The sequence below is a fragment of the Peromyscus maniculatus genome, chromosome 8 (assembly GCF_049852395.1).
Source record: "Peromyscus maniculatus bairdii isolate BWxNUB_F1_BW_parent chromosome 8, HU_Pman_BW_mat_3.1, whole genome shotgun sequence".
Lineage (NCBI taxonomy): Eukaryota > Metazoa > Chordata > Mammalia > Rodentia > Cricetidae > Peromyscus > Peromyscus maniculatus.
In genome coordinates, this window is record NC_134859.1 from 66554272 (window position 1) to 66581680 (window position 27409).

The window sequence follows — 27409 nt, forward strand, 5'->3', positions numbered from 1 at the left end:
CTTAGAGTGGAGACCCAGGACTCTGGGGTATGCCAGGCAAGTGTTCTGTCACTGACCTATACACCCTACTCTAGATATTTTGAGATAAGGTCTTGCTACATAGCTACATAGGATTTCCTGAAACTTGTTATGTAATACAGCCTGACTTCTAACTTATGATCCTCCTGCCTCAGCCTCCTAAATAGCCAGGCTTACAAGTGTATGCTACCATACCCAGCTAATATAGTTGTCATTCTGCGATCTTTTTTCACACTAGCAAAACCAGGCACATCTTCAGCTGTCTTCATTCTTGGGCCTGTTCTTTCTGCCCAGCTGTTGAGTTTCTGAAGGTGGAAGTTCCGTTGGACATGCCTCCCTGTGTTCTCTGGATATGAGTCATCTGAGCCTGGAGGCCTGAACTAATAAAGCACCCAGCTGTCCTTGTTTTTCCCTGCTGGGCTTTACATTCCCCTTGGTGCTTCTGTTCAGCTTTAAACACCAAGCTCTCCGTGGATACCATTATATGACACCATTTGCTCTGAATAGTGACGTCTTTCCGTCCCCATTCCACAAACAACACTGCTTTCCCCTGTTTTTGTTATTTTCCCAAGATTCAGTAGTTTAGGATTTTCTTGGATCTAGGTGACAGTAACCCATTCATAAATAAAAAGAAGCTTGCCAAATGGCAAATTCATCAAAGTTTCAATCTGTTGAATGACCAAGTTTGCCAAATGTACCAAATTTGCATACTTATCAAAGTGGTTTTTGTTGGGTGCACCATCAGAGCTGGGCTCTGAACACTGTGCTCCTGGGCCTCCAGAATCTCGCTCACCTTCAGCCCATTTCCTCTTGGTCAGACTCTTGCTCCTGCTGCCCCTCAGGTTCCCACCCAGTGTACTTGGCAGCTGGAGCACAGACTCTTCTCTTTCTCCCTTGTCTCCACTGTTCTGGCTACTTCCAGCTGGAGAATCATGGCCTAGAATAGGCTGTTTTAAACTTCTGTTATGAGAACAAATGAAAATTGGTCACTTAGAGCTCTATAGAAATCTCCCAGCTGGGTGTGGTGGTGAATGCTTTAAACCCCTGCATTTGAGAAGGCAGAGGCAGGTGGATCTCTGTGAGTTCAAGGCCAGCCTGTTTTATATATTGAGCTCCAGGATACAGAAGAGATTCTGTCTCAAAAAACCCAATAAATAAAAACATAAAAATAAACAAATTAAAAATCCCAAAGCTACTAACTGCCATTTTTTTTTCAAATAGGTCCATTTCCTAAGTTAGATGAGGTACTTATGGGCAGATCTGAGAGAATACCAAATATTAAACAAGTAATGACTAAATGACCTTCAAATTCAGCTGGACTAAAATTTCCAGTGAATGTGAAAACCTGTGGACTTTCCCAACTGTTTTATAGTTTCAAATCTGGTTTGGAAAGCATAAAGCATTGGTTTCTAGACTGGGGAATCTATCTGCATGACCAAGAATGTAGGTTGGTGCTTTTGGTATCATACCCCAGTGTCTAGCACTGCTCTTTGGATACAGCTTTGTGGACTTCTGTGCCTTGAGAGCATGACACCTGTATAGAACCATCTCACAGAAGGATGCCCTTCCCTGACCATCCTAAATAAAATAAGGATGCAAGTCTTAGTATAATATACTTTTCTGCTATAATTCCTTAAAAGACTAAATAAACTAAAAAGCCTTAGTTTTCTCCAACTTGAACATTTCTTAAAATGCTGTTAAGGGGGAAATATGTATTAATTTAACCATCTATTTTCAAGTATGCAGTACACTGTCAACCATGTGCAATGCACATTGGTGAATTGTGCTTCTGACAAATAGTCCCACTTCAGATTGTACAAGCTTTTCAATCAAGCACAGCATCCACTCTGAAGACTGCAATGTAGCTTCCCCTCCCCCTACTGCCATGTATGTAGACCTGGGCTCAGGGAGTCAGCACTTTGATTCTCAAGGACTGCATTGGGGTATATCTGTGTCATTAGGCTTTGTCTCACTGGATATATATATGAATTAAAAATGTGATTATTTTTATTTTGTGTATACGATCCCTTGGAACTAGAGCTACAGATAGTTGAGAGCCACCATGTGGGTACTGGGAATTGAACCCAGGTCCTCTGCAGGAGCAACAAATGCTCTTAACTGATGATCCATTTCTATAGTTTCCAGTTTTATGTTGTTATACTTACCGTCTTCTCATTATTTATATGAGAAAGTTCAAATGCATAGATGTAGGACTTTATAAACTCTGGCTCATCTCTTCTAATCTCATTTCTTTGATTCTTTGCAATCACCCACTTCTCCAAATGTACTAGGATGTTAGCCTTCACCAAGATTGTGCATTCTGCTCCCTTCTTTGAGGGGACAATTTGATCCACCCTGCAAATGGCCACTTCTCTGAAGTCTTCCTTATAAGATTAAGAGGTGTTTAAGGAAAATGGACTTGAGTAGCCCGTCTTCATGGCATCCCCTATACTCACAAGCCAATGTCTAGTGGTAGGTGTTTTGTGAATGCATGCTGAGTGATGGCATGAAAACGGAACAGTGTTTACTGCAGATAAAACACTTAGTTAAGTGTGCTGTGGTTACATAAAATCCTGATCCCAACAAAGCTCATAGGACCTGAAATAAACATATTAAGAAAGCTTTTAAAAATCCCATTAGAGTTATAGCTGACATTCATGTTAGAAAAAAATCAAACATAGCACAAACCAGGGTATTATTAATTATCTGGTGAATTTGGGAATACCTCAGTATCTCCATTTTGACCTACATTGTAAAGTTCAGTGCTATGGCCTTTCAAAAACTAATATGACTATTCTAAATGTTCATTATCTACCTGTGGAGAGGCTGAAAAGATGTACTTTGGGATTTATTCTTTCAACTTGAAAGGCAATGATGGACACGTCACAAAGCAAATAAATAGCTTTGATCTGCACAAAAATGCCCTAAGAAAGCCTCCATCATAAAGGAAGGTACAAAGGAGGAAGCCTGTGTACCATGCACCCTAGAGGGAGCTCTGTTCCAGAAGGCAGTGGCTCAGAGTCCACAGGCACAGTGCAGAAGGTGAGAAGTAGATCTGGTTCAGTGTTCACAGGAGACAGCAATCTCTACTGTTTGATTTGGGCCCTGGCTTAGTCACACAGAAAACCTTTAAAATCTCCCTGTGCTCTTGTTACCACAGATGGCTCTGAGCATATGTATAAATAGCTTGAGTTTGTTATGTGGAAGCCTGCTATTTGCACATGGGGTTTCCTATCTGGGAAGAGGCAGGTGGGGCCCACTGCAAACTTCTTAGAGTAACTAAAAACCATTACTTAGGATGATTGACACCTCCTTCTGGGACAAGCAGATGTCACAGACAAAGCCTCGTTTGTGTGATTCCTCTGCCTAGTAGCATTTCTAATCTCGATTACCCCCTACTCCCTTATCCCTCCAAACCTTCCCCTTATCCTGGCCTTTCTTTACAGCAGATTAGGGGAGATTTAGTTTGCATTTTACTTGGAAATAACTTTTAAAACTTGAGGATTTAGTGGTTTAATTAAAAAGAAATCTACTTTTGGCTGGGCATGGTAGCGCACTCTTTTTTTTTTTGGGAGGGGGGAGGAGGGTTCAAGACAGGGTCTCTCTGTGTAGTCCTGGCTGTCCTGGAACTTGCTATGTAGACCTGTAGAACTCACAGAGATCCACCTGCCTCTGCCTCCCAAGTGCTGGGATTTAAGATGTGTGCCACCACCACCCAGCAGTGGCATACTCCTTGAATCCCAGAATTTTGGAGGCAGAGGCAGGAGGATCTCTGTGAGTTCTACAGGTCTACATAGCAAGTTCCAGGACAGCCAGGACTACACAGAGAGACCCTGTCTCAAAATAAAACAAAAAACCAACAAACAAAATAAGCCAATAACAATAAAACAACCCCCAAACAAAAACCCTACTTTGGTCACGCTGGCTCTAACAAACTGGCCACAGTGCAATCTGCTGTGTTCAGCCGGACACCTTCTTGTCAGCTAAGAGGCCAGCACTGCACACACTTGGCTGTGTGCGAACTCGTATTCCTGGAGGAGATGCTTTAGCAGTCCGGGGTGAGGCCTGCAGCTTGCCTTTTGAGCAAGTACCCTCACGCAATGCCAATGCAGAGGACTTTAGGGAGCCCCTTGACACACAGAGGAAGCTTGTCATTGCTTTCTCATAATGGAGGCATGCTTGTTTAACTGCATGGAGATACCACAATCTACTTAACCATGTTTATCTTGATGGACTTTCTTATAGTTTCAATGTATTTATAATTTTAAAAAATGTTATGCTGTTTTGTCTTTTCTGTCTAGGATCCTTTTCACTTCGTGTATGTCTTGGTGGTAATGTGTGTGTATGCATGTGTGTGCAGGTAAACTTGCCTGTATGTGCACATTTGGAGGCTAGAGATTGACATTAGGTTTTCCTTCCGTTTCATTTTCTGAGACAGGACCTCTCAATGAACCTGGAGCTGCCTATTTGGGCTAGACTAGTTGGCCAGCAAGTCATGGGGAATCAATCTGCCCATCTCCACCTTCCAGCACATGACTCAGTGCCTGGCTTTGAGGGGAATTAGAAGTTGGATTTTTTTTGTTTGTTTGGTTTTTTGTTTTTCGAGACAGGGTTTCTCTGTGTAGCTTTGTGCCTTTCCTGGAACTCACTCTGTAGACCAGGCTGGCCTTGAACTCACAGAGATCCTCCTGCCTCTGCCTCCCAAGTGCTGGGATTAAAGACATTCGCCACCACTGCCTGGCAGAAGTCGGATTCTTATGCTTGCACAGTAGGCACTTGATCTAGTGAGCCATCTCCCCAGTCCACTTCTGCTTTTTGTAGGAAGGACCAGCTTCACATACTTCATATCCAAACACTCTACGAAGACATAACTTCATCTCTCAAATACTGCTCCTCCCTGCCCCCTTGCATTGATATTCTGAGAAACACCTATTTTTCTGGTCAAAGTGACTGCCATTGGGGAGGTATTCCACCCATGCTATGATAATCTCATTGCCCTGGCTACAGTCACTGGGCTAGTGGGAACATCTCCCTGTAGATTATGACCTTACTTACCCTGAGAAGATTTGCAGACATTTCCAGTCATATGGAAGGAGCTACTTGGGGAGAGTGAAGATGGTAAACAAGAAGATGAAAGACGGAGATTGTGACAGGCCTTAAATTCCTAATCATGGTTGTCCCTCTGCCAAGGAGTGCCGGGGGGGGGGGGGGGGGGATACACTTCATGAGGTGTTTGACTGATAAACACAAATGACAACTCGGTTGGGCACAGAATTTTTGAGCCCTAACCTTTCTAAAGATGTCGCTCCAGGGGATTGAGATATTTACTGCTGCTGTGAGAGCAATCCTATATTTTTGTCCTTTGTAAGGGAATCTCTCCTCATTCCTGGTTGTGTACACACACACACACACACACACACACACACACACACACACACACACACGCGCACGCACACAGAGTGTTAATCCTTAAATTCAAAGCATCGTCATAGTGACACATAGCCATTCACTAGAATGTCATGTAAAATACTTGCAGTACAGAAATTTTAAAGTTTTAAATGACCACGTTTTATAGAATGTAAGATCCTCCCTGGAAGATGCATCTTTTTTTTCTTATATTGCTAAAATGTTGCCTGTTGTAGCTATGGCAATCTGTCAATTATAAGTCCCATTTAAATTTCAGAGATGTTAAAATTAGAAAACATATAGTTAAATCTGTGAGAATCCAGAATCACTTTTGCTCAGCTGTGTCCTTTTCAAGTATACCTGTCATTTGAATCTAAGGCTTTTATTTTCAGCTTTCTCTGATATTTTCTAAGTCATTGTTCTTGGGGCTGGAGAGATGGCGCAGTGGTTAAAAGTGCTTGCTGCTTTTGTAGGGCACTCAAGTTCTGTTCCTAACACATCAGGTGGCTCAGAGTTGTCTCTAACTCCAGCTCCAGGGGCATGATGCCTCTGGCTTCCTCTGGCACCTACAACTCAAGTGTACATACCCCCTCCCACCCCACATTCACACATTAAACAAAACAAAACAAAAACCCTAAATCATTGTTCTCTTCTGTATACTGCCTTGTCATCATTTTCCAAATCTATTTTCTGCAACATCAACTGCCATTTTCATACTTTAATGATGACTTAATGTCTTTAAAATCTTTGGCTTGACTTGAATACCTGAACACCTTCAGCTGTTTCTCAGCCAGTGTTTTCATTCATCTCCATGTGTCCTATATTTTCTTGGAGCAGACAGTTTCTATAATATGATTTTCCTGTTATAATTCTTTTCAGAAATAGGCTTTTCTTTTAGCTCTTATTTACATCTCTCCCGCTGTTAGTATCTGTCCTTATAAACTCCCGACTAAGAAGCCATCTTGCAGCCCTGGGGTCCTCACATGAAAGGGGGCACATGGAGCCTTTCAGGTTCTTTCTTCCAGTCAACCTGTTTGTAGTTAGAATCCCTGGCTCAGCTTTTAAGCTGGGGAGCTGGTTTATGTGCACAGCCACCAGTTGTGGTTTCAAAGTCTTTTACTTATTAAGAAACTGCTGATCTGAGCAGGAATCTCTACATCCTGCCTCCTCGTCAGCTCACTGACAAGGAGAGCCTGGAATTATTTCTAGTTGTTTAGTTGTTAAAGAAAAGTGAGCGAGAAGCTGCAACCCTCAGCACATCACATACCCGTGGCTCTTCCAGCTCATAAACTTTTTAGTTGCTGACTTTATATCTGAAATACCTAATCATTCGGTATTCCCTGGATACATTGCGTTGCTTAGAGCTACACTATGAACAGTACAGGGAAAGTGGTATTCATAAAGGGAAGGGCACTGTAACAGGATTCTTCCCGTCTTTTACACAAGACGACTGGGTTACCATCTTCTGGTAGGCCAGGTACACAGGTCTGTGAGGAAGGGCCAGAGGCATCCTACTGCCAGCTGGCCCTCATTCATGGCAGTTACCTACTTGACAGTATTCAACTAGTATTTACAGAGATGTGCCAGGCTCTGCCGAAAACACAGGGACTGCTGTGAAGAGAAGAAACAGAATCTGTTCCGTGGGTTCACATGTCAGCCAGAGTGCATGCAATAAACACACACACACACACACACAGGAAAGGTATGTCAGGTCAGATGCAAGATCAAAGTGTGTATATGGGGGGAACTCAAGCAAGGCAGGGAGAAGACTGTAGGATTGGGGAAGGGCTGCTCCCTCTAGGGCAGCCAGGGGAGGTTAAGCCTGTCTCTGTCAGTGGGCCAATGTTTGAGTAGTATTTCCAATTTCTACATTCCTTCTCTGTTTCCATGTACATCTCTCCTGGAAGCAAAGGAAGGTGAATCATGATCACTCACTTTTAACTGGATTACTTCAATAACTGTAATTTTAAATAGCCCAAGATGAGCATGGTGACACACTCCTGTAATCCTAATAGTTGAGGAGGAAGACTGAATTGGAGGCCAGCCTGGGCTACATGGCAAGACCCTGGAGGTAGAAGGAAGTCATCATATACTTCACTGAGACAAGTCAAAGTTAATGAACAAAAAGCCAGGCATAGTGTGCATATCTTGAATCCTAGCACTTGGGAGGCAGAGGCAGATGGATCTCTGTGAGTTTGAGGCCATCTTGGTCTACATAGTAAGTTCCAGAACAGCCAGAGATACATAGTGAGATCCTGTCTCAAAAAAACAAACAAGCAAAGAACAAATCCTCTATGGTCGGCAATCTGGTCATTTTCTTTCTTTCTTTTTTTGTCATTTTCAACTGTATTTATTTTACTTGTAGATTTGAGTTGGACTATAAATTATATTGCTGAGCATCCAGGTCTTTGGGGGAAGCACTTTAGAAATGCCTGTCAAGGGTCATGAAAATGTTTTCCAAGGAGAGGGGAGGCACAGGGCATAGCAGGAAGGGGCTGGGCAGGGATGGGGTGGTAGAGGGAGTGAGGGTCAGCTGCTAAGACTCCTGGGATGTGACTTTCTGTGCTTCCTCCACCATGTGTTATAAGGCTACTTCTCTCCTGGACACTTTATGGCCTACCTGGGAAGTGACAGTCTGCCTAGTTTGTTTGTTTGTTTGTTTGTTTGTTTGTTTTCTCAAGACAGGGTTTCTCTGTGTAGCCCTGGCTGTTCTGGAACTCTCGCTGTAGACCAGGCTGGCCTCGAACTCACAGAGATCCACCTGTCTCTGCCTTCTGAGTGCTGGGATTAAAGGAGTGCACCACCACCACCTGGCTATGCTTACAGTTTTTTTTTTTAAGACTTATTTATTTATTTATTTATTTATTTATTTATTTATTTATTTATTTATTTATTATGTATACAGCATATGTGACTGCAGGCCAGAAGAGGGCACAGGATCTCATTACAGATGGTTGTGAGCCACCATGTGGTTGCTGGGAATTGAACTCAGGACCTCTGGAAGAGCAGTCAGTGCTCTTAACCTCTGAGCCATCTCTCCAGCCCCTGCTTACAGTTTTATGGAGAGTTAAAGAGGAAAAAAGAAAAAAAAAGAAAAAAGAAAAAAGAGAACTCCATCTAGAAGCAGGTCAAATGTCCAGACAAATTTAGCAGCAGTGCCTCTTTATTAAGGCAGCTATTACGCTGCTTCACACTGCCTGTGAGAAGCAAGGTAGCAGATGGTACTAACTTCTGCTTTCAATGCAGACACAGAATAGGGAAAAGGAAATTTCCATGCCTGAGACTGGGGTTGTACTGAGGTTTCCAGCACCCAGACAGGCAAATGCCTGGACAGCTGCTTAGGGCAGATGGGTCCTTTGACAGCTTAATATTGCAGTTTTTGGTGACTCCTGTGTTGGGAAGGCCAACATGACACCATCTGTTTACTGATGATCAGAATCCTCACTACCAGCAGGTAGTCCCTGCTGAGTGATGCAAACCAAGAGGCAAGTTCATCCTTTCTAATGCCTGTGAGCAGACTAGTGTGGTCAACCTTGCCTCTACAGCCTCAGGAAGCACAGCCTCCCTGTATTCCTGTGAGGCAGGAGACTGGGAACAGTAGTAATCCCAGGAGGATCAAGATATAGAAACCCCACAAGACATATCATTCGATTAGAGAGTTCTTTTGTTCTACTTTTCTAATCAAGAAAAGGAACATATGAAGGAATTCAGAGCCATCTATAAACACTAAAAACAAGCTTCCATGTATTAAAGTGAAGAACGTTTGATATCATATTTTCTGCTAAAGGTTGGCAAGTGAGCAAGCAGTCTCAATGCTACCTTTCTCCCAGGGTTGAGGTATTCCTTCTCCAGAGGGAGTTGCCTATTTCCTGCATAGCTTTCCGGATACAGTTATGTGTGTGTCTACCTATACCTGTAGCAAGGTGCATCAACATGCATATCACCACTTAAGTAAAAACACTGCAACAAGAGATATCTATAGTCCACATAGTTAGGAGGAGGAGGAGGAGGAGGAGCTCCACGGTCTGGGATAACAGGTACAAGGCACCACCTCCAGCTTCCAATGTGGAGTTTGTCTCTATAAGAGGTATCTGTGTTCACACAAATGGTGGCTGACCACATGCACCATTCTGCACATTGCCTTGCCCCCACTCCCCCCACTTTAGAAACGGCTTTGTGTCAATAGAGGGAGCTCTTGTTGTCCTGCTGGTTTCATGTGAAAACAAAGACACTGAGAAGTCCTGCAGGAGGCAAACCTGGTACTTTCACTGGCATATCCCAAACACATCTGACTTTGCTGGTTTAGGTGAGTTTTCTCATCTGTGGACTACAGCCAGGACTAGCTGGCAGGGTTCTATCAGATGTTTCTGGGTGGTGTCTGTTCTAATGGTTTATCCTTAAGCCATATCTATTAAGTAATCTTTTTGTGCACATGTGTGTTCTAGGAATTGAATCAGAGGTCCTGAACTACATCTCTAGCCCTGAATAATCGGAGTGTCACCTTTTAGAAAATACGTTCTTAAAGACTGTCTTCTGGGCAAGGGGTGTAGCTCAATGGGAGAGCATGTGCTTAGCAGGTGTGAGTCCAGGCCCCCACTCCCTTCATTCACTGTCTTCAGATGCTTTAGAGCACATGAAAAACAGGTAGTGCATGCTCAGGGAGGTAGGAATTCAGTACAGGTGGAGTCAACCCTGCAGGAGAAAGGCTTATCTATACTGAGATGGGGTTAGTTTCAGGACTCTCTGTGGTGGTATTTTATTTGTGCACCCCAATAAAGCTTATCTGAAGATCAGAGGAAAAAGCCAGTCACTATATTAAACATAGAAGTCAGGCAATGGTAGCACACACCTTTAATTCTATAATTCAGGAGGCAGAGATCCATCCAGATCTCTATGAGTTCAAGGCCACACTGGGAACAGAGCCAGGCGTGGTGGCACACGCCTTTAATCCCAGCACTAAGAAACTCTGTCTCGAAAAACCAGCAAAATGAAAAGCAAACATCATGACATTTGCCCCAGGATCTGTTCTATGGAAGGAGGTGGGCTTAGCTTTGAAGATTTACTGGATAATATTTGCAACAAAAGCACTGATCATGGGGCCAATTATTATTTCCCCTCCTGAGGCAAGATCTTCCTGGTTCCTCACACACATGCCTGTGAATGATGGGGTGCCCAGTCTGCTTGAAAGGACCTTTGTTGTCCCTTGGCATTCACCTGGTTACCATTCCCAGGCTGTGGGGTTTCCTTCCTCACATGCAGCATATTAGCTGTTTGGGAGTGCTTAGCTGGGTCTTCCGGGATCTCTAGCGGTCTCTGTATGCCTCTCCTCCCTGGCACCTTGGTGGCCTGGACTCCTCAGGCTACACACAGCCTCAGGGAGAATACAGTATTCTACCTGGGCTCCCTGTGTACACCATGGCCTGGTGGCTCTGCCTAGCAGGACTCACCTTATTTCACCTCTCAGCAAGCACTGCCTGTCCTTGCCTGATGTCCTAGGTCTTTGGTCTTGAAAATGTTTTTTTTTTTTTTTCACATATTTTATTTATTTTTTTGGTTGTGGTTTAAGGTAGGGATGTAGAGGTCTAATCTTAGGCCCTGTCTTTTTTCATTGTTTCTTCCTTTTTTTTGGGATATAGTGTTTCTGTGTAGCTCTGGCTGAAATCACAAAAGTCTACTTGCCTCTGTCTCTTGAGTGTTGGGATTAAAGGCTCGTGACTTATCTATGCCTGGCTCTCACTCTTGATCCTCCTGTCTGTGTGTTATGAATGCTAAGACGACAGGAATGTGCCACCACATCCGGCCATTGGGGCTTTTTATATACATAGAAAGCTTATCCCTGTATCCCCCCCCCCTTCTCTATCTGCCTTTGCTTATTTTCTTTGCACAGAATTTTCTTGCTGTTTCCTTCTGGCATCTTACTTGTCTTTCAGGGGGAAGCCACTTGCTGAAGTATAGCTCTTGAGGAAAGAAGTTACTCAGCTAGGTTGCGCGGTGGTTTCAGTTTGGGTTAGGGCCTCACATCAGCCTCTGCCATGTCCTCTGCTCAGGACCCCCTTCCCTCAACTTGTATATTTCTTGGTCATTAGGGGCGGTATGACAAGAAACTGCCTTAGGCCATAGCCCTGCTGAGTGCTGGCCATGTGACCACTTCTGTTCTGCAGCTGTCAATCGGCTTTCTGTCCCCTCACCCGCTTCCCCATTCCTGTGCTTACTCACTTTGGGTATCACTCGTTTGTGATGAGTACTGCCTTTTATGGAATACTACTTTTGTCTTCTGCTGGGAAGGTAGAGTTCTTTTCTCCTTCGGTCTGGTGAACACATAGGTAGAGCAAGCTTTCAAATGGACTTGCCTCCTTGCGTTCGAAGGTTACAGTCTCCCTGGTCTACGGGTTTGTTTACATGTTGTGAAGTTTTGAGATGCATTCTCTCTGAATAGAATTTCTCAGAATATGCTTTAGGGAAAACGTAGAAAATAAAGAGTTATCAAGAACGGTTAATAAATAAAACCTGATCGGCCGTGGCTAGGCAGGAAAGATAGGTGGGACTAACAGAGAGGAGATATAAAAGGACAGAAAGGCAGAAGGAGACGCTGCAGCTGCCGCAATGACCAGAGAAGCTGCAGCCGCCGCAATGACCAGAGAGGCTGCAGCTGCCGCAATGACCAGAGAGGCTGCAGCCGCTGCCATGACCAGAGACACTGCAGCCGCCGCCATGACCAGCAGCATGTGAAGACGCCAGTAAGCCACCAGCCACATGGCAAGGTATAGATGTATGGAAATGGATCAATTTAAGATAAAAGCACAGTTAGCAAGATAAGGACAGTTAGCAGGAAGCCTGCCACGGCCATGCAGTTTGCAAGCAATATAAGTGTCTGTGTTTATTTGGTTGGGTCTGAGCGGCTGGGGGACTGGCGGGTGACAGAGGTTTGTCCTGACTGTGGGCAAGGCGAAAAAATCAAGCAACATTTGGCGCCCGAACGTGGGGCTAAAGAAAAAAAGGGCTAAAGAAAAAAAGGGAAGAAAAAAAAAAAGGGACTAAAGAAAAAGGACAAATGAACAGGGATAAAGGCCGGTGTTATGGAAAAAAAAAAAATACTAAAGACAAAGTCCCTTAACCAAGAGACGCTCCAATAAAGTGTGATCTGAGAAGAATCCTCGCGTGGTGGTAAAGAGGATTCAGAACTCAACACACGGAGCGGTGACGTCGGTAAGTTCTCCAGGAACGGTGACGTCGGTAAACGCCCCACAGTTCCTAATTCTCTCTCTCAAATGAGCAGCCGCCGGTTTGAGTTACTGGCGGGTTCCTGGGGCTTGGAAGAGAGAGGAAAAGGAACATAGACAGTTATATAAAGAAATAGAAAGTTTAAAAAAATAAAGTCTTTAAAGAGAAAGTAAAAGTAATATAAAAAATAAGCCATGTAAAGATGGATATCACACAGAGAGTTTGGATTATATTGTCTTTGGGATTTTTAACTGCAGAAGAACATTTGATCGTAAAAGATGTTGAGTTAAACCAATATGTATATATTAAAGATATCTTGACTTTAAAATTTGGATATAAGGATGTGTTACTTTGGAAAGGAGACTCTGCTTTTGTCTCTACAGAAAGCCAGAGGCTATGGATTTGTTCCAGATTAAGATACATCAGGTTTGACCAGCCAAGACCACCTGAAAGGTCTCCGATGACACCATGGCCCAGATGATCCAACATCCAGAATCGTTTCAAGGCAACTGGCTCAGACGATATGGTCTCACGGACTACTCCATGAACCTAAAATTTTCTTTGTATCCCCATAAGATACAGCGCCCCCCTCCAGCAGGAAGTAGTTAAGAGAAGCTACGCCCAAATTCCCAAATATACCAAGCTGACTTTGGAGATGTGTAAAAGTTAAAACCTTCCTTTTTAAAAAAAAAGAAAAGGGGAGGTGCTGTGGGATGTTCTGTATGTCCTGTGGGAGCCCTTCTTGGGTTCTTTGTGGCGTTACCCAGCAGGTCCGTATAGAGGATGATTAGGACCATGGGCCTGAGTGCAGGTGTCTGAGATGGTCTGCACTTGGCTGTGCTGGGGGATGGTCTGTATGTCAAGTTGCTCTGATTGGTTAATAAATAAAACCTGATCGGCCGTGGCTAGGCAGGAAAGATAGGCGGGACTAACAGAGAGGAGAAATAAAAGGACAGGAAGGCAGAAGGACTGACTGCCAGATGCCGCTATGACCAGCAGCATGTGAAGATGCCGGTGGGCCACCAGCCACATGGCAAGGTATAGATGTATGGAAATGGATCAATTTAAGATAAAAGCACAGTTAGCAAGATAAGGACAGTTAGCAGGAAGCCTGCCACGGCCATGCAGTTTGCAAGCAATATAAGTGTCTGTGTTTATTTGGTTGGGTCTGAGCGGCTGGGGGACTGGCGGGTGACAGAGGTTTGTCCTGACTGTGGGCAAGGCGAAAAAATCAAGCAACAAAGAACCCAACCCCTCTACCCTCTGGTTTTTCATCATTAATGCAGGTACAAATAAAATTACATGCCATACCACTATGCTTGTAAAACACACTGAATTGTGATGATCTCAACAATGATAAGAGACCTGACAATAAAGGACAAAGGCCAGAAAAAAATAAAAACCATTTTTCCTCATCAAATAAGTAGCAGGTTGTTAATTGTAACTCTAAGTTGAAATTTCTTCTGGTTTTAGGAAAGAGAGATTAATACTTCATTACTAATTCATCTCCAAATTCATAACATAAAAACAAAGAATAAACTGGAAAAAAAGCCCTACCATCTTGTCAATTTTGAAGAAATCACAAATTCTTTCATAGGTTACAAGTAGGAGGCACACACCTAGGAATATGTATCTGCATGCTAGAAGAGAGCCACAGACAGGTTTGATTTCCGTCACGGGGAGAAGACATTTAATGCAGATTGGAATTTACTAAACAAGAACTCAGACTGAGACAAGAATACTTCAATTCCTCAGGCAAAACCGACTGTATTTATTAGTACAAGTCTTTAAGTAATAGGTAATGAGCTCTGACTTCTTCTATTGTCATGCTTTGCCATGACTAAATATTTACAGGAAAGCAAGCCTGCTTGTGTGAGTTAGGGATGTTTACTGTGGAGACTTCTGTCATAGTCTTCCACTCTTTGGTATGTGTCCTAGCTTTACAGTCCTTTGGCAGATGCAGGGGGTCCATTTAGGCCCCCAGACTACAGGATGGCGCTAGCCACTCTCAGAGCCAGGCTCTTCCTTCTCAGCTACTGCCCCACATGCTAACTGTCTCTCAGATACCCAGCAGTATGCTTTATTAAGTCTTAGGCATCTCTCATCCAGTCAAGCTGACAATATGGATGAACCACCACAAAAGCCTGCATATTTATTGATTTTTTAATCAGTTCTCTACATTCTGCTTTTTCTACCAGAAGACAACTAAGCATAATTCATAAGTTATATATACTTAAATGTAAAATATTTAAAAATCCATTTCTTTCTATCTTTTCTTTTTAGAATACAAGGTTTAATAAGAAAGAATAGTGTACTTAGGAGGCAAGGGCAGGTAGATCTCTGTGAATTTGAAGTCAGCCTGGTCTACAGAGAGATCTTGTCCCAAACAAATAAAGACTGGTCACATTATACTATATACATTTTACCAGCAAAAATAAAGACAGTAGAACTTGTAGGCACAGGTATGACACTAGCAAGGAGCTCTGAGCATTTCTGAGAATGTGGGAATGCCTTTCAGGAAGGAAAGAAACTGACACCTGTACCATTTGACACCACTGATTTTTGTTGTGTGATCTTGTTCTTGCACCAAGATGGGGTAGGGGAAAGACAGCACACCACAACGAGAACATTAAATTACTAGACGGCACTGCCCCAGCACTCCATGGCCACTTACAGGAAAAAAACTCCATCTCCAACATTTCAACAAACAACCCGACAAACTCTACTCCTCTGCCTAAAATTATTTACTGACTAGTCCCCATCACCCCAGGGAAATCTGTGGCCCATATTACTTTTAAAAACATTTATTATTTTTATGTGTATGTGTATAAGTGTTTTGCTTGCATATATGTCTGTGCACCATATGTGTGCATTGCCCACAGAGGACAGAAGGCATCAGATTCCTGGAACTGGAGTTACTGATGGTTGTGAGCTTCCATTTGGATGCTGAAAATTGAACCTGGATCCTCTGGTAGAGTAGCAAGCGCTCTTAACAGCTGACCCATCTCTTCAGCCTATATTTCTTATATTATTGTTCCAACCACTTCCAGCCCCTTTGCCAAGATGCCATCCTGTTTTATAGTGATTTTTTCAGAATATGCTGTCATAATTGTTGCTATAACAATTTCTGCCTGTCCTGGGAATTTCTTCAACCTTTATGGACCTACATGCTATCTTAAATTTGCTTTCTAATTTGTTTATAGTCATGGCAGACACACTAACTGATTATGTTTGGGATAAATACAAAGCAGTGGCAATAAGAATAGAAAGTAACTTCTATTGTTTGGATTGAATTACATTACATTTGTATTGGCAGCAATGAACTAACCATGAGGGAATCTCTCATTGTTGGCAAAGCTAGATACCGGAAAAGTAGAGGATCATTCCCAGACTTGAAACTACGGCTGGGTGTTAATTTCACCTTCTATGAAAATGGATCCTTTAATTTGTCCTTGTGAAGGAAAATAATGATATATTCACATTGGAACAAAAGAAGTTTAGTGATAAGTATGATTAAACATTCTGTGTATTTCAAACTCATCTTTCAGTTACAAAAATAAAATTTTACCTCTTGAAATGATTCACCAGGACTCCAACAAGTTCTCCAATTCGACTCTCATGGGTTGGCTGTTTGCTGAAGAGGCAGACAATGAGGTCTTTGTTGTCTTTTGTATGGAACACTACGAGCTGGTCCTTTCCATTGGAGACACTCAGACCAGTCAACTGCAAGGAGACGACATGCAAAACACTATTAGGATATCTCTCAGAAGAACGAATTAGATCAGGTTACAGTAATGATGCTGTTGGCTTTTGCCTTTATCAAGTTCCATGAAATAAATAAGTAGGTTTAAGAAAACGAAAAAGGTAAAAAATGAACGTGATTGGAAATCAAAGAAACAAAAAGTCGATTCTTTCAGAAAATGAATAAAATTGACAAGCTTCTAGCACGCATATGCAACAGAACTACATTCTGTTTCTATCAACTACTACCTATTTATAAAAATAATCTGAAGAGCTTCTGTAAGGCAAAGGACACTGTCAACAGGACAAAATGGCAGACTACAGAATGGGAAGAGATCTTCACCAACCTCACATCCAACAGACTGCTGATTTCCAAAATACATAGAGAACTCAAGAAACTAGGTACCAACAAACTAAATAATCAAATTAAAAAATGGGGTACAGATATAAACAGAGAATTCTCAACAGAAGAGTCTCAAATAGCTGAGAAACATTTAAGGAGATGTTCAACATCCTTAGCCATCAGGGAAATGCAAATCAAAACGACTCTAAGATTCCATCTTACATCTGTCAGAATGACTAAGATCAAAAACACAAGCTCATGCTGGAGAGGATGTGGAGCAAGGGGAATACTCCTCCACTGCTGGTGGGAGTGCAAACTTGTACAGCCACTTTGGAAGTCAGTGTGGTGGTTTCTCAGAAAACTGGGAATCAATCTACCACAAGACATAACTATATCACTCTTGGGTACATACCCAAAGGATGCTCAAGCATACCACAAGGACACTTGCTCTACTATGTTCATAGCAGCTTTATTTGTAATAGCCAGAACCTGGAAACAACCTAGATGCCCCTCCACTGAGGAATGGATAAAGAAAATGTGGTACATTACACAATGGATTATTACTCAGCTGTAAAAAATAAGGTTGAAGACAAATGGATGGAACTAGAAAAAAAAAAAAAACATCCTGAGTGAGGTAACCCAGACCAAGAAAGATAAACATGGTATATACTCACTCATAAGTGGATATTAACTATAAAGTAAAGGATAACCAGGCTATAATTCACAGAGGCTAGGTAACAAGGAGGGCTGAAGGGGATGATGACACAGGGATCTCACTGGGAAGGGGAAATAGAGGCAATCTCCTGGGTGGACTGAGGGTAGGTGGGGATGGGAACTTGAGGGATCAGGTTGGAGTGGGAACAGAGGGATAGAGTAAGAGACTACTGGAAAGGGGGGAACATCTTGGGGTCAGATAAAAACCTGGAGCAAAGGAATCTACAGGATGACCCCAGATAAGACTCCTAGCAATAGCAGATACATAGCCTGAACTGGCCATCTCCTGTGACCAGACTGATGCCTAGCCCAATTGTCATCAGAAAGGCTTCATCCAGCAACTAATGGAAACAGATATAGAGACCCATAGCCAAACATTAGGAAGAGTTCGGGGAATCCTGTAGAAGAGGGGGAGAAAGGATTATAGGAGCCAGAGCAGTCAAGGACACCACAAGAAAACTCACAGAATCAACTAACCTGGGCTCATAGGGGCTCACAGAGACTGAAGTGACAACCTGGGAGCCTGCATGGGACTGACCTAGTCACTCTGCATATATGTTATAGTTGTGTAGCTTGGTCCCCTGTGGGACTCCTAACAGGGGGAATGGGGCTGTCTCTGACTTTTACTGGCTTTTGGGACCCTACTCCCCATACTGTGTCACCTTGCCCAGTATCAATACATGGGGAAGTGCTAGTCTTATTGCAACTTGATATGCCATGTTTTGTTGATACTCATGGGAGACCTGTCCTTTCCTAAACAGAAACAGAGGGGGAGTGGGCTGGGGGGGGATGGGAACAGAGGGAGGAGTGGAGGGGGAGGGGAAACTGCAGCTGGGCTATTAAATAAATAAATAAATTTATATAAAAAGAAAAGAGACAAAAATGGAGAGGCATTATAACCAGAACTAGGAATTCAGGGGGCTATCACCACAGACCACAAAGACATCACACATAAAAAGGGATTATTTGAACAACTCTAGGTATAACAGCATAGTCAACAACTTAAACCAAATAATTCCTTGAAAGTACAAACTACTAACCCTTCCTTCCTCCTCCAAGTAGTTTAACTGATTTGTATCTGTTGAAGAAATTAAATCTCTAATTAGAAATATTTCAATAGAAATTCCAGGCTCAGATGATTTCATCAGTGAATTATACCACACATCTAAAGAAATACCATCAATTCTCCATATTTCTTCTAGAACATAGAAGGGAACACATATAACTCATTTTAAGAATCATCATTCTGATACCAAAAATGAAGATAGTAAAATAATAAACTGACACCCTCCATGAATTTTGATATGAAAACATTAGCAAACTGAATCCAATAACATATTTGAAAAATATACATTGAAACAAAAACAAAACAAAACAAAACAAAAACTAACAAACAAAATGCCTGGCCTTACAAAGACATTTTAAAAGCTAAAATCTTTAGATTTTACTTAGAAATCTAACAAAGTGTGTGTGTAGACCTACATATTGAAAACTATTAAATGCTGATAAAGTCAAATTACAATACAGATAGATGAAAGAAAAAAGACCCTAAACAAAGGAGGAAAAATACATTTAGAGACTGGAAAATCTGATAATATTTAGATGCCAATTTTCTACAAATTGATCTACAGATTAACACAATCCCAGACAAAATGTTTTGGTTAAATATTAAAAAGCTGATTCTGAAGTATCTATGGAAAGTCAAGGGAACTCGAACAGCTACAGAAATTTTGAAAAAGGAAAGCAAGGCTGGAAGACTCACATCACTGATTTTAATAATATTTATAAAGCTGAAGTCATCAAGACCATGTAACTTGAAAGAAATGAAAACTAAGATCAGGAATACAGCCACACAACTATGACCGTTGCATTGCCCACAATGCATTGTGCAAAAGATGACTCAGCAGAGAACAGACAACTTGGGATATTTGGGCATCTACATTCCAACAGAAACAAATGTTTATTCAAATCACATCCCTCACAATTCAATTCAAATTGGACCATAGGTCTAAACATAAAATGTTAACTATAAAACTTCTAGAAGAAAACTAATGATTGGAAATTACTTCACCCAAAGAAGGCATATGAATAGCAAATGAACATGAAAAGATGTTTAACATTCTTAGCAATTTAGAAGATGGCAAATAAAAATCATAATGAGATGCTACCACAAACCTGCCTGAATGACTAAGAACAAATTAAACGAACCATAACACAGACAGACGCATTCACAAGTGTACACACACACACACACACACACACACACACACACACACACCAATTAATGAAAACCTCAAACCTTTGTTAACACAAGAATTATACATGGTTGCTTACAGCAGCTCTATATGAATGCACCCCAATGAATGCAATCGAGTGCCTATCAATAGATGAATGGATAAACAAACCGAGAGACATCTAAAAACAATACTCAGCAGTGAGGAGCAAACTGATGATGCAGATTATTCTATAAGCATAAACATCAAAGGTGTTGAGTGAAAGCACTCAGTCTCCAGAGGTTACACACATATGACTATGACTCCAGTTATGAGTTTTCCAGTATGATGGAGCCACTTTGTGTCCTGACCAGAGCAGTGCTTACTACAATATCTTAAGACTCATAGCCTTGTATACCAATCTCACACATGAAAACCAATTTTATTATGTGCAAAGTAAAAATTATGGCTCCCTGGCTGTTTGGACCCCAAGGCACCCTACTTTGGACAACAGAGCAGACACTAGAGTGGTCTCTCATCGTGGGCAAAGTTTGTTCTCCCATTGCAGGCAATACTGATGTGCTACCTCCTGAACACCTCTGGTGCCATGAGTGAGCAAGCCAGCAGTGGGGACCGGGCAGCTGCAGGTCAGCAGGCCACATGCTGGATCTAGCAAAGATAGAAACCTCATTCTCAGGGGAGTCAATGCAATCAGATTCTGGAGACTACCCAAGCACAGAAGACAACTCTTGAGTGGTAGACATGGAAGGCCAGGGAGAGTCATACATTTTACAGATGAGAAAAGCAGGGTTCAAGGTGCTCAGCTGATGTGTTGACCCAGAAACTAGAAATCAGGCCATGAATTGACTCACACCCACTTTTTCCTATCATACTCAGTTTAATTTCTTTTTGTTTTTCTAATGCTGGAGATCCAGCTCAGAGCCTTGGGCATGCCAGCAAGTACTCTACCACTGATCTACACTGCCAGCCCTATTATAAAGCTTTTCCAAATTCCACATATAAATGAACAGAAGATTCTTAAGTCAGTATTCCTATGAAAATATTTTCAGAGGAGTTGAGTTCTCAGGTAGATTTTGTTTGCTTGTTTATCGTGTGTGTGTGGGCACCCACAGGCCACACGGCACATGTGTGGGGGTCAGAAGACAACTGGTGGGAGTTGGTTCTCTCCTTCTACTAAGTGCATCCCAGGGGTGGAAATGAGGTCACCAGCCTTTACCCACTGAGCCGTTCCATCATCCCCTGGCTGTGGTGCATTTTAACAAATGTCAGGTCAGTGTTTATTGGAGAGCATGGAAAACAGTACAATAATTGGAAATCGTTCACTAACCTCTGTACAAATGGTTGTCTGAGGCTAGTGGTAAGACAATACAGCAATTTCTCTGCCACTTAGACATATTGCATCCCAATGATTTTTGTGTGATTAAATTAAAAATATCATTTTCATTTGAAAAAGCATTTTTATGCCTATGATGCTTCACTGTCATTTGATTACTTTATTTGTGAAACCCAAAATTGAATTTATGCAGCACTTCACAGGAAAGCTTGATTAAAGCCTAATAAAATGAGAATTAGAGTAGCAGTTAACTGCCAGTGCTTCCCAGGAGCGTTAGCTGCAGGGGCTGGGGAGAGCAGCTGGAGGCATCGTGCTGCTGGGATCCACTGGAGCATACACACACAGAGGACCACTTCCCAGAATGCCCTTCCTTGGCCACCACCTAGTCCATCAGAGCTTCTTTTCCCATTCCCTATCTTTCCCTGTGGAGGAAGGAATTCGTTCTTTGTGTACTTAGGGTGTGTCAAGTCCTGGAAGAAAGAGAGCAAGCAGCACTTAGCTTGCTCCACCATACAAGGAAAGATTAGGTCTCCCTGTCTGGAGGCAGACAAACAACACTGAGAAGTCTCCTTCTGTTCTGGAAGGCCGCATGGTGAGTGGGAGGACTGTGGGGCTGCGGGAGGCCTGCCTGTGCAACCCACTTCAGTCATGTGATCTCAGACACCCGTTCAATTTCCTGGGGACTCAGCCTCCTCTTCTGCCATCTCTCTGGCCCACGGCATGGAACTCTTCTTGATCCTTCTGCCTCAGAGCCTTTCAAGTGCTGGGATTACAAGCACTGCCAGGCCTAGATGACAAATCTTACATTATTTAGAATGCTCTATTGCACAGAAAAATGTGGAAGCCATCCTGATTACTTAAATTCTGGTAGCAAGATCTGATGAAGCATAAATGTTTCATGTTCTCCCACTCTCATGGTCTTATATGAGTGCCCCCTCCCAATCAAAAGTGAGTTTCATGAGTACAGACGGGAAAATCCAAAATAATCAACAAGCTGAATTCACAAGTGAAAGAATGGCTTGCATTAGGAAAAACACTAGTAAAACTCAGATGGTTAGAAGGCCATATCTTCCTGTTATCTGTATGATCTATGCTTGTCTAACTCGAGTTCATTCCTTGAGGTCAGACTTGATGGCTTTCAGTTAAGGCAAGCATACAATTCTGGATATACATTATTTTTATTTTACAACACCTCATGTATACAAACAATACCCCTTTCTACAGCAAGTGGTAAGGGCTCATGTGTATTTATTATCATTTCATCATTTTTATTGGTTATAGCTTTTTCTGACTACTTGGTAATCTGTGGCAGTGAAGTGCAGTAGACAGAGGAGAAAACAAATTTTCTCCTTGGAGTTAAAGTATGAAAGGCCTCAGATCTGGCTGATCACACAGAACTCCACCTGGATCTTTTAATATAACTAAAATAGAAAGCTGTGTGTGTGTGTGTGTGTGCGCGCGCGCGCGTGCGCACGCGCACGCACATGCATACATGCACACATACACACAGGTGCTGGGGAGGTCAGAAGAGAATCTCCTGAGCATGAGTAGTCATGAGCTGCCTAGTGTGGGTGCTGAGAACAGAACTTGGGACCTCTGAAAGAACAGTGCATTCACTCCTAACCTTTGAGCTATCTCTCTAGTTTGTAATGTGATTTTAATTGATAGACATATGCCTACATCTTATTTTTATAAATAGCAGGTAAAAAATAAGTAATTGTAAATTAAAACATATAACTCCCATGTAGCTAGAGTTTTCCTGCCTTGCCCACAGTCAGGACAAATCTCTGTCACCCGCCAGTCCCACAGCCGCTCAGACCCAACCAAGTAAACACAGAGACTTCTATTGGTTACAAACTGTATGGCCGTGGCAGGCTTCTTGCTAACTGTTCTTATATCTTAAATTAATCCATTTCCACAAGTCTATATACCCTGCCATGCGGCTCGTGGCTTACCGGCATTTTTTCATGCTGCTTGTCAGGGTGGCGGCTGGCAGTGACTCCTTCTGCCTTCCTGTTCTTTTATTTCTCCTCTCTGTTAGTCCTGCCTATACTTCCTGCCTAGCCACAGCCAATCAAGTTTCATTTATTGACCAATCAGAGCAACTTGACATACAGACCATCCCACAGCACAGCCAAGTGCAGACCATCTCAGACATCTGCACTCAGGCGTGTGGTCCTAATCATCCTCTGTGTGGACCTGCTGGGTAAAGCCACGAGGAACCCAAGAAGGGCTCCCACAGGACATACAGAACATCCCACAGCACTCCCACTCGTATACAACTTAAGAGCACTTCCAGAGAATCAGTACTCACATGGTAGTTCACAACTCTCTGTAACTTTAGTTCCAGAGGATCCAAAGCCTTCTTCTGGCCTCCAAGGGCACTGAATGCATATGGTGCATACACTTACATGTAGGCAAAACACCAATATTCATAAATAAAAAAATTGAAAAGAACTTAGAAAAAAATTGAGACATTAACTGCTGGTAGGAATGTAAATATGTTGCCATTATGGAAATCAATATGGAAACTCCTTCAAAAACAAGAGAGCTACTAACGAATTCAGCCACAGCACTCTAGGCACATACCCGAAAGAACTGGAACATAACATACCTTGCAAACTCATGTTTGCTGTGGTACTGTTTACAGCAGCCAAGCTCTGGAAGCAACCTAGAGTCCCATCAATAGATAGATGGATGGGTCAAAGTGACATATATACTTCGTGGAATTTTGCTCAGTAGAAAGGAAAAGGGAAATTATGTTTCTTGAAGAAAATGACCAGGACCGGAGATGATTATGTTAAGCAAGGCAGACTCAAAAAGACAAGGGTTGAATGTTTTCTCTTATGTTTAGAACCCTAGATTTCTCCCATATGTGGAATCTAGATGTATATGATATGAAAACTGCAGGGAGACTAGTCAGGAAAAGAAAGGAGATTAGTGGGAGGGAGATGGGAAGTGAATACGGTCAAAGCACATGACACATATGTACGAAAATACCAGAAGGAAACTGCTATTTTGTATAATCGGTATATGCTAAAATTGAAGTACAACTTACAATGTAATTTGCATGCGGCCTATTTGTAATATTTAGTATACAGATGGATGATTCTGACACCAAAGTCAAGATATGAAATATACCTTCACATCAGTGTGTTCCCTCAGGCTGTTCTTTTTCATTTTTCAGGCTTAGTTCTGGATCTGCATAAGAGTGACCAATGTTTCTGGGGGGTGGATGGGTGGGTTGTGAAACAGTCTCACTCTACAGTGCGGCAGTAGTCCTCTGGCTTCAGTGTACGGAGCTCTGGGACTTCAGGTGTTTTAGCCACTGTGCCCTGCTTTAAAAACTCTTATAGGTTACAAAGATGACTATTCAGACTGTTAAATCCAAGGGTCCACTGTAGTAAGAATAAACTCATAAAATACTGAACTATCTCCCTATCCACTATTTACATAGGTATCTACTACTAGACTGAGGATTTCCAATATATATAGCTAATCTTCAGATGGGCCTGGTAGACCCTGTCTCAAAATTTCAAAATAAATAAAGGTCTGGGGATGTAGTTTTGTGGTAGAGTGCTTGCTTAGCATATATAAGGCCATAAGTCCAATCTTTAGTACAGGAAAATAAACATATAAATATATAAATTAATTTAAAAATGTTTGTATTAGTTCTTGGAGAATTTTATAAAATGAATATTTTGATCATATTTACCCTCACTTCTCTTCCCATCTCTCTACCCCTTCTCCATTTCATGTCCTCTTTTTAAAAATAACCCTCCGAGTCCAATTTGTGCTGACCATATACCTGTAGGTGTGGGGCCATCCACTGGATGTGGTCAACCTACCAGGCAACATGCCCTTAAAACGTGCCTCTCCTTCCCTAGGAGCCATTAGGCTCTGTAAATGCTCCGGTTAGGGTGGGGTTCATGAGCCCCTCCTCACTCCATGTCAGAATGCTGACTAGACGGATCTGATAGAGGGCTTGCACTGGGACCTAGCTGTTCTCAGTTCATGAGTACAGCAGACCTGTCATATCTAGAAGACACTGTCTTGCTCTGTCCTTCCTGACCTCTGGCTCTTACAGTCTTTCGGCCTCCTCTTCTGGAATGGTCTCGGAGCCTTGGCAGGGGGATGACGGAAATGTTCCATCTGTGGCTGAGCACGCCACTGACACTCAGTATCTGCATTTTGATCAGTTGGGAGTTTCTTGCTAACTACTGTCTACTGCACAAGGAAACTTCTCCGATGAGTTCTGAGAATTGCACTCATCTATGACAAATTCTAATTTTTTAAGGTGACATACCAGCTAAACACTATGCTGCTGGTCTTAAAGGGGCTATTTAAATTCCTTTTATTTTTCCATGACAGGATTTCTCTGTGTTGCTCTGGCTGTCCTGGAACTCATTCTGTAGACCAGACTGGCCTCGATCTTACTAAATTTTTATAATAACAGAACGTAGGTCCCCCTGTCCCCCGGCCCCACAATTCCATTTGGGCTGGAAGTGCCACACAGTGATAGAGCACTTGCCTGGCATGCTTGAGGCCCTGGGATCACTCACTCCCAGTAACTGAAAGTACTTGACAGGAAGTTTGAAATGTAAGCTGTGTTGGTTGCTGCGGCAGGAAGGGGCTGCTGTCTGCTGAGGGCCACTGTACCGGTCTCTTTCCTTGTCTGTTCTGCTTCACACTCCCCTTTCCCTCCCATGTCTTTATACCTCAACCTGAGTGTGTCCCTATGCACATGTCAGAGAAAACTGTGGGCCCTGACAGGGACAGCTGTAAATCCCAGAATCTTAAAAGAGAACTAATTTCTGAAGCATGTGAATCACAGAACCACAGGCAAAGGCTTAGGTGCTTCAGGACAAAAGACCAGAAACATAATAGGCCACGTCACGTTGAAGAATTCACTCTTCAGGGACCACTGAGAACTTCCTGGGAGGAGACCATTGTGTCTTGATTCCCTTGGGGGATGATTGCTCTAGATTCACTCTGTGGTCCTCTTAGTAGGAGGCCCTCTTCTCTCAGCTGGCTACAGCCCTCTCAACACCATCTCAGAGGACCATAGTAACTTGGGGGTTTCTCCCCTCCAGAGAGATGTGGGTGTTGATGAAATCAAAGTGGTCATGAAATTTCTCCTGGTTCTGCTTGTATTCTGATAATATACACTGGTTCTTTGAATTTACTATTCTCTACTTCATTTCTTCAGTTTGACTGCAGGGCTATAATAATTATGCTCTTTTGATCTCAATCAACGAATTGACTTGGCTGTTTCTCAACGGAGAACACTCTGTTCATTCTGTTTTCCCTTCTGACACTTGGAAGGCAGCTGGGCTGGCTCTTTACAGGGCTCCTTGTAACGGCTCCCTTTCTCTCTCTCTCCCCCTCACTTCTCTCTCTTCTCCCCACTCTTGCTCTTCTTGTTCCTGCCTTCTTGTCTCAGTGAGATTTAGATCCCAAATCCTAACGGTACTGTTTCATCATGGACAGATCCCACTGTTTGGGATAACTGAGAGTCTATCTCCCTGTAAACAACCATTGCTCAAAACAACTAAATACTTGTGCCCCGAGCCACTATGTAAGCAAGCTGACTGTCCTCAGGTGACCATGCGGAGAGGAAGCCAAGCCTCACAGAGCACAGAAACTCTGGCTCAGCAGTATTGGTTTGAGCAATCCCAGCTCTGGGCCAGGCAAGCATGAGGGCTTCCGTATTTTCACAGCCCGTTGTTTACCTATCTTTTTCTGCTATAATAGCATGATACCACAGCGTCACAGGCAAGGCAAGCTACGATGAAACGAGGTCTACTCTGGCACATAGCTCTGGTCTGTGGTTGAGGAGACACACTTAGAGTCATCCTTGCTAGCAGAATCCAGACATGGGGCAGGATATCTCTTGGTCTAGGTGTGAGTCTTTTAGGTCTCTCTCTCTTCCAGTATAGACACCAGTCTCCAGCACGGGCTCTACTCAGGACCTTATCATAACCACCTCCCAAAGGCCCCCCCCCCTCTAGTCACATGCTTTGATTAAATTTCCATCCTCTTAGATAGCTATAACTGGGATTCAGTTCCCATGTGGATCTCACAGGAGGTAGATAGCTCTCAGGTACAGAAGGTGCCGAGAAGTAGCCTTAGTATCCTCCAAGCTGAAGCCCAAGGCACTGTGGAGCAGAGGTGAAATGGCCTTTTCCAAACTCAGCCCACAGAATCTGTGAGCATAAGATGGTGATTTAATTATTTATTTCTCCTGGGCCTGGGATACTTTGTTACCTAGCAACAGTAACTGGAATAAAAATATGGAGAGAAGAGGGGATGCCACTGTAACAGCCCTAACACAATTGGCATAGGCTTTGGGAAGTGGGTAGGAGGTGGAAGAGGAGCCTCCTGGGGGATACTGATGGG

The 27409-nt window shown here is 42.7% G+C and overlaps 1 protein-coding gene across 2 annotated transcripts in view; it reads right to left on the reverse strand.

The window, feature by feature from the left end:
* The window catches only part of Myo1d (myosin ID), a 316231-nt gene that overhangs the window by 73227 nt on the left and 215595 nt on the right, over nt 1–27409 (reverse strand). For both annotated transcript variants that reach the window (XM_042282484.2, XM_076577607.1), the window contains one exon: nt 16214–16368. In XM_042282484.2, coding sequence (XP_042138418.1) covers nt 16214–16368 — 155 coding nt within the window. The remainder of the gene's footprint in view (nt 1–16213; nt 16369–27409) is intronic.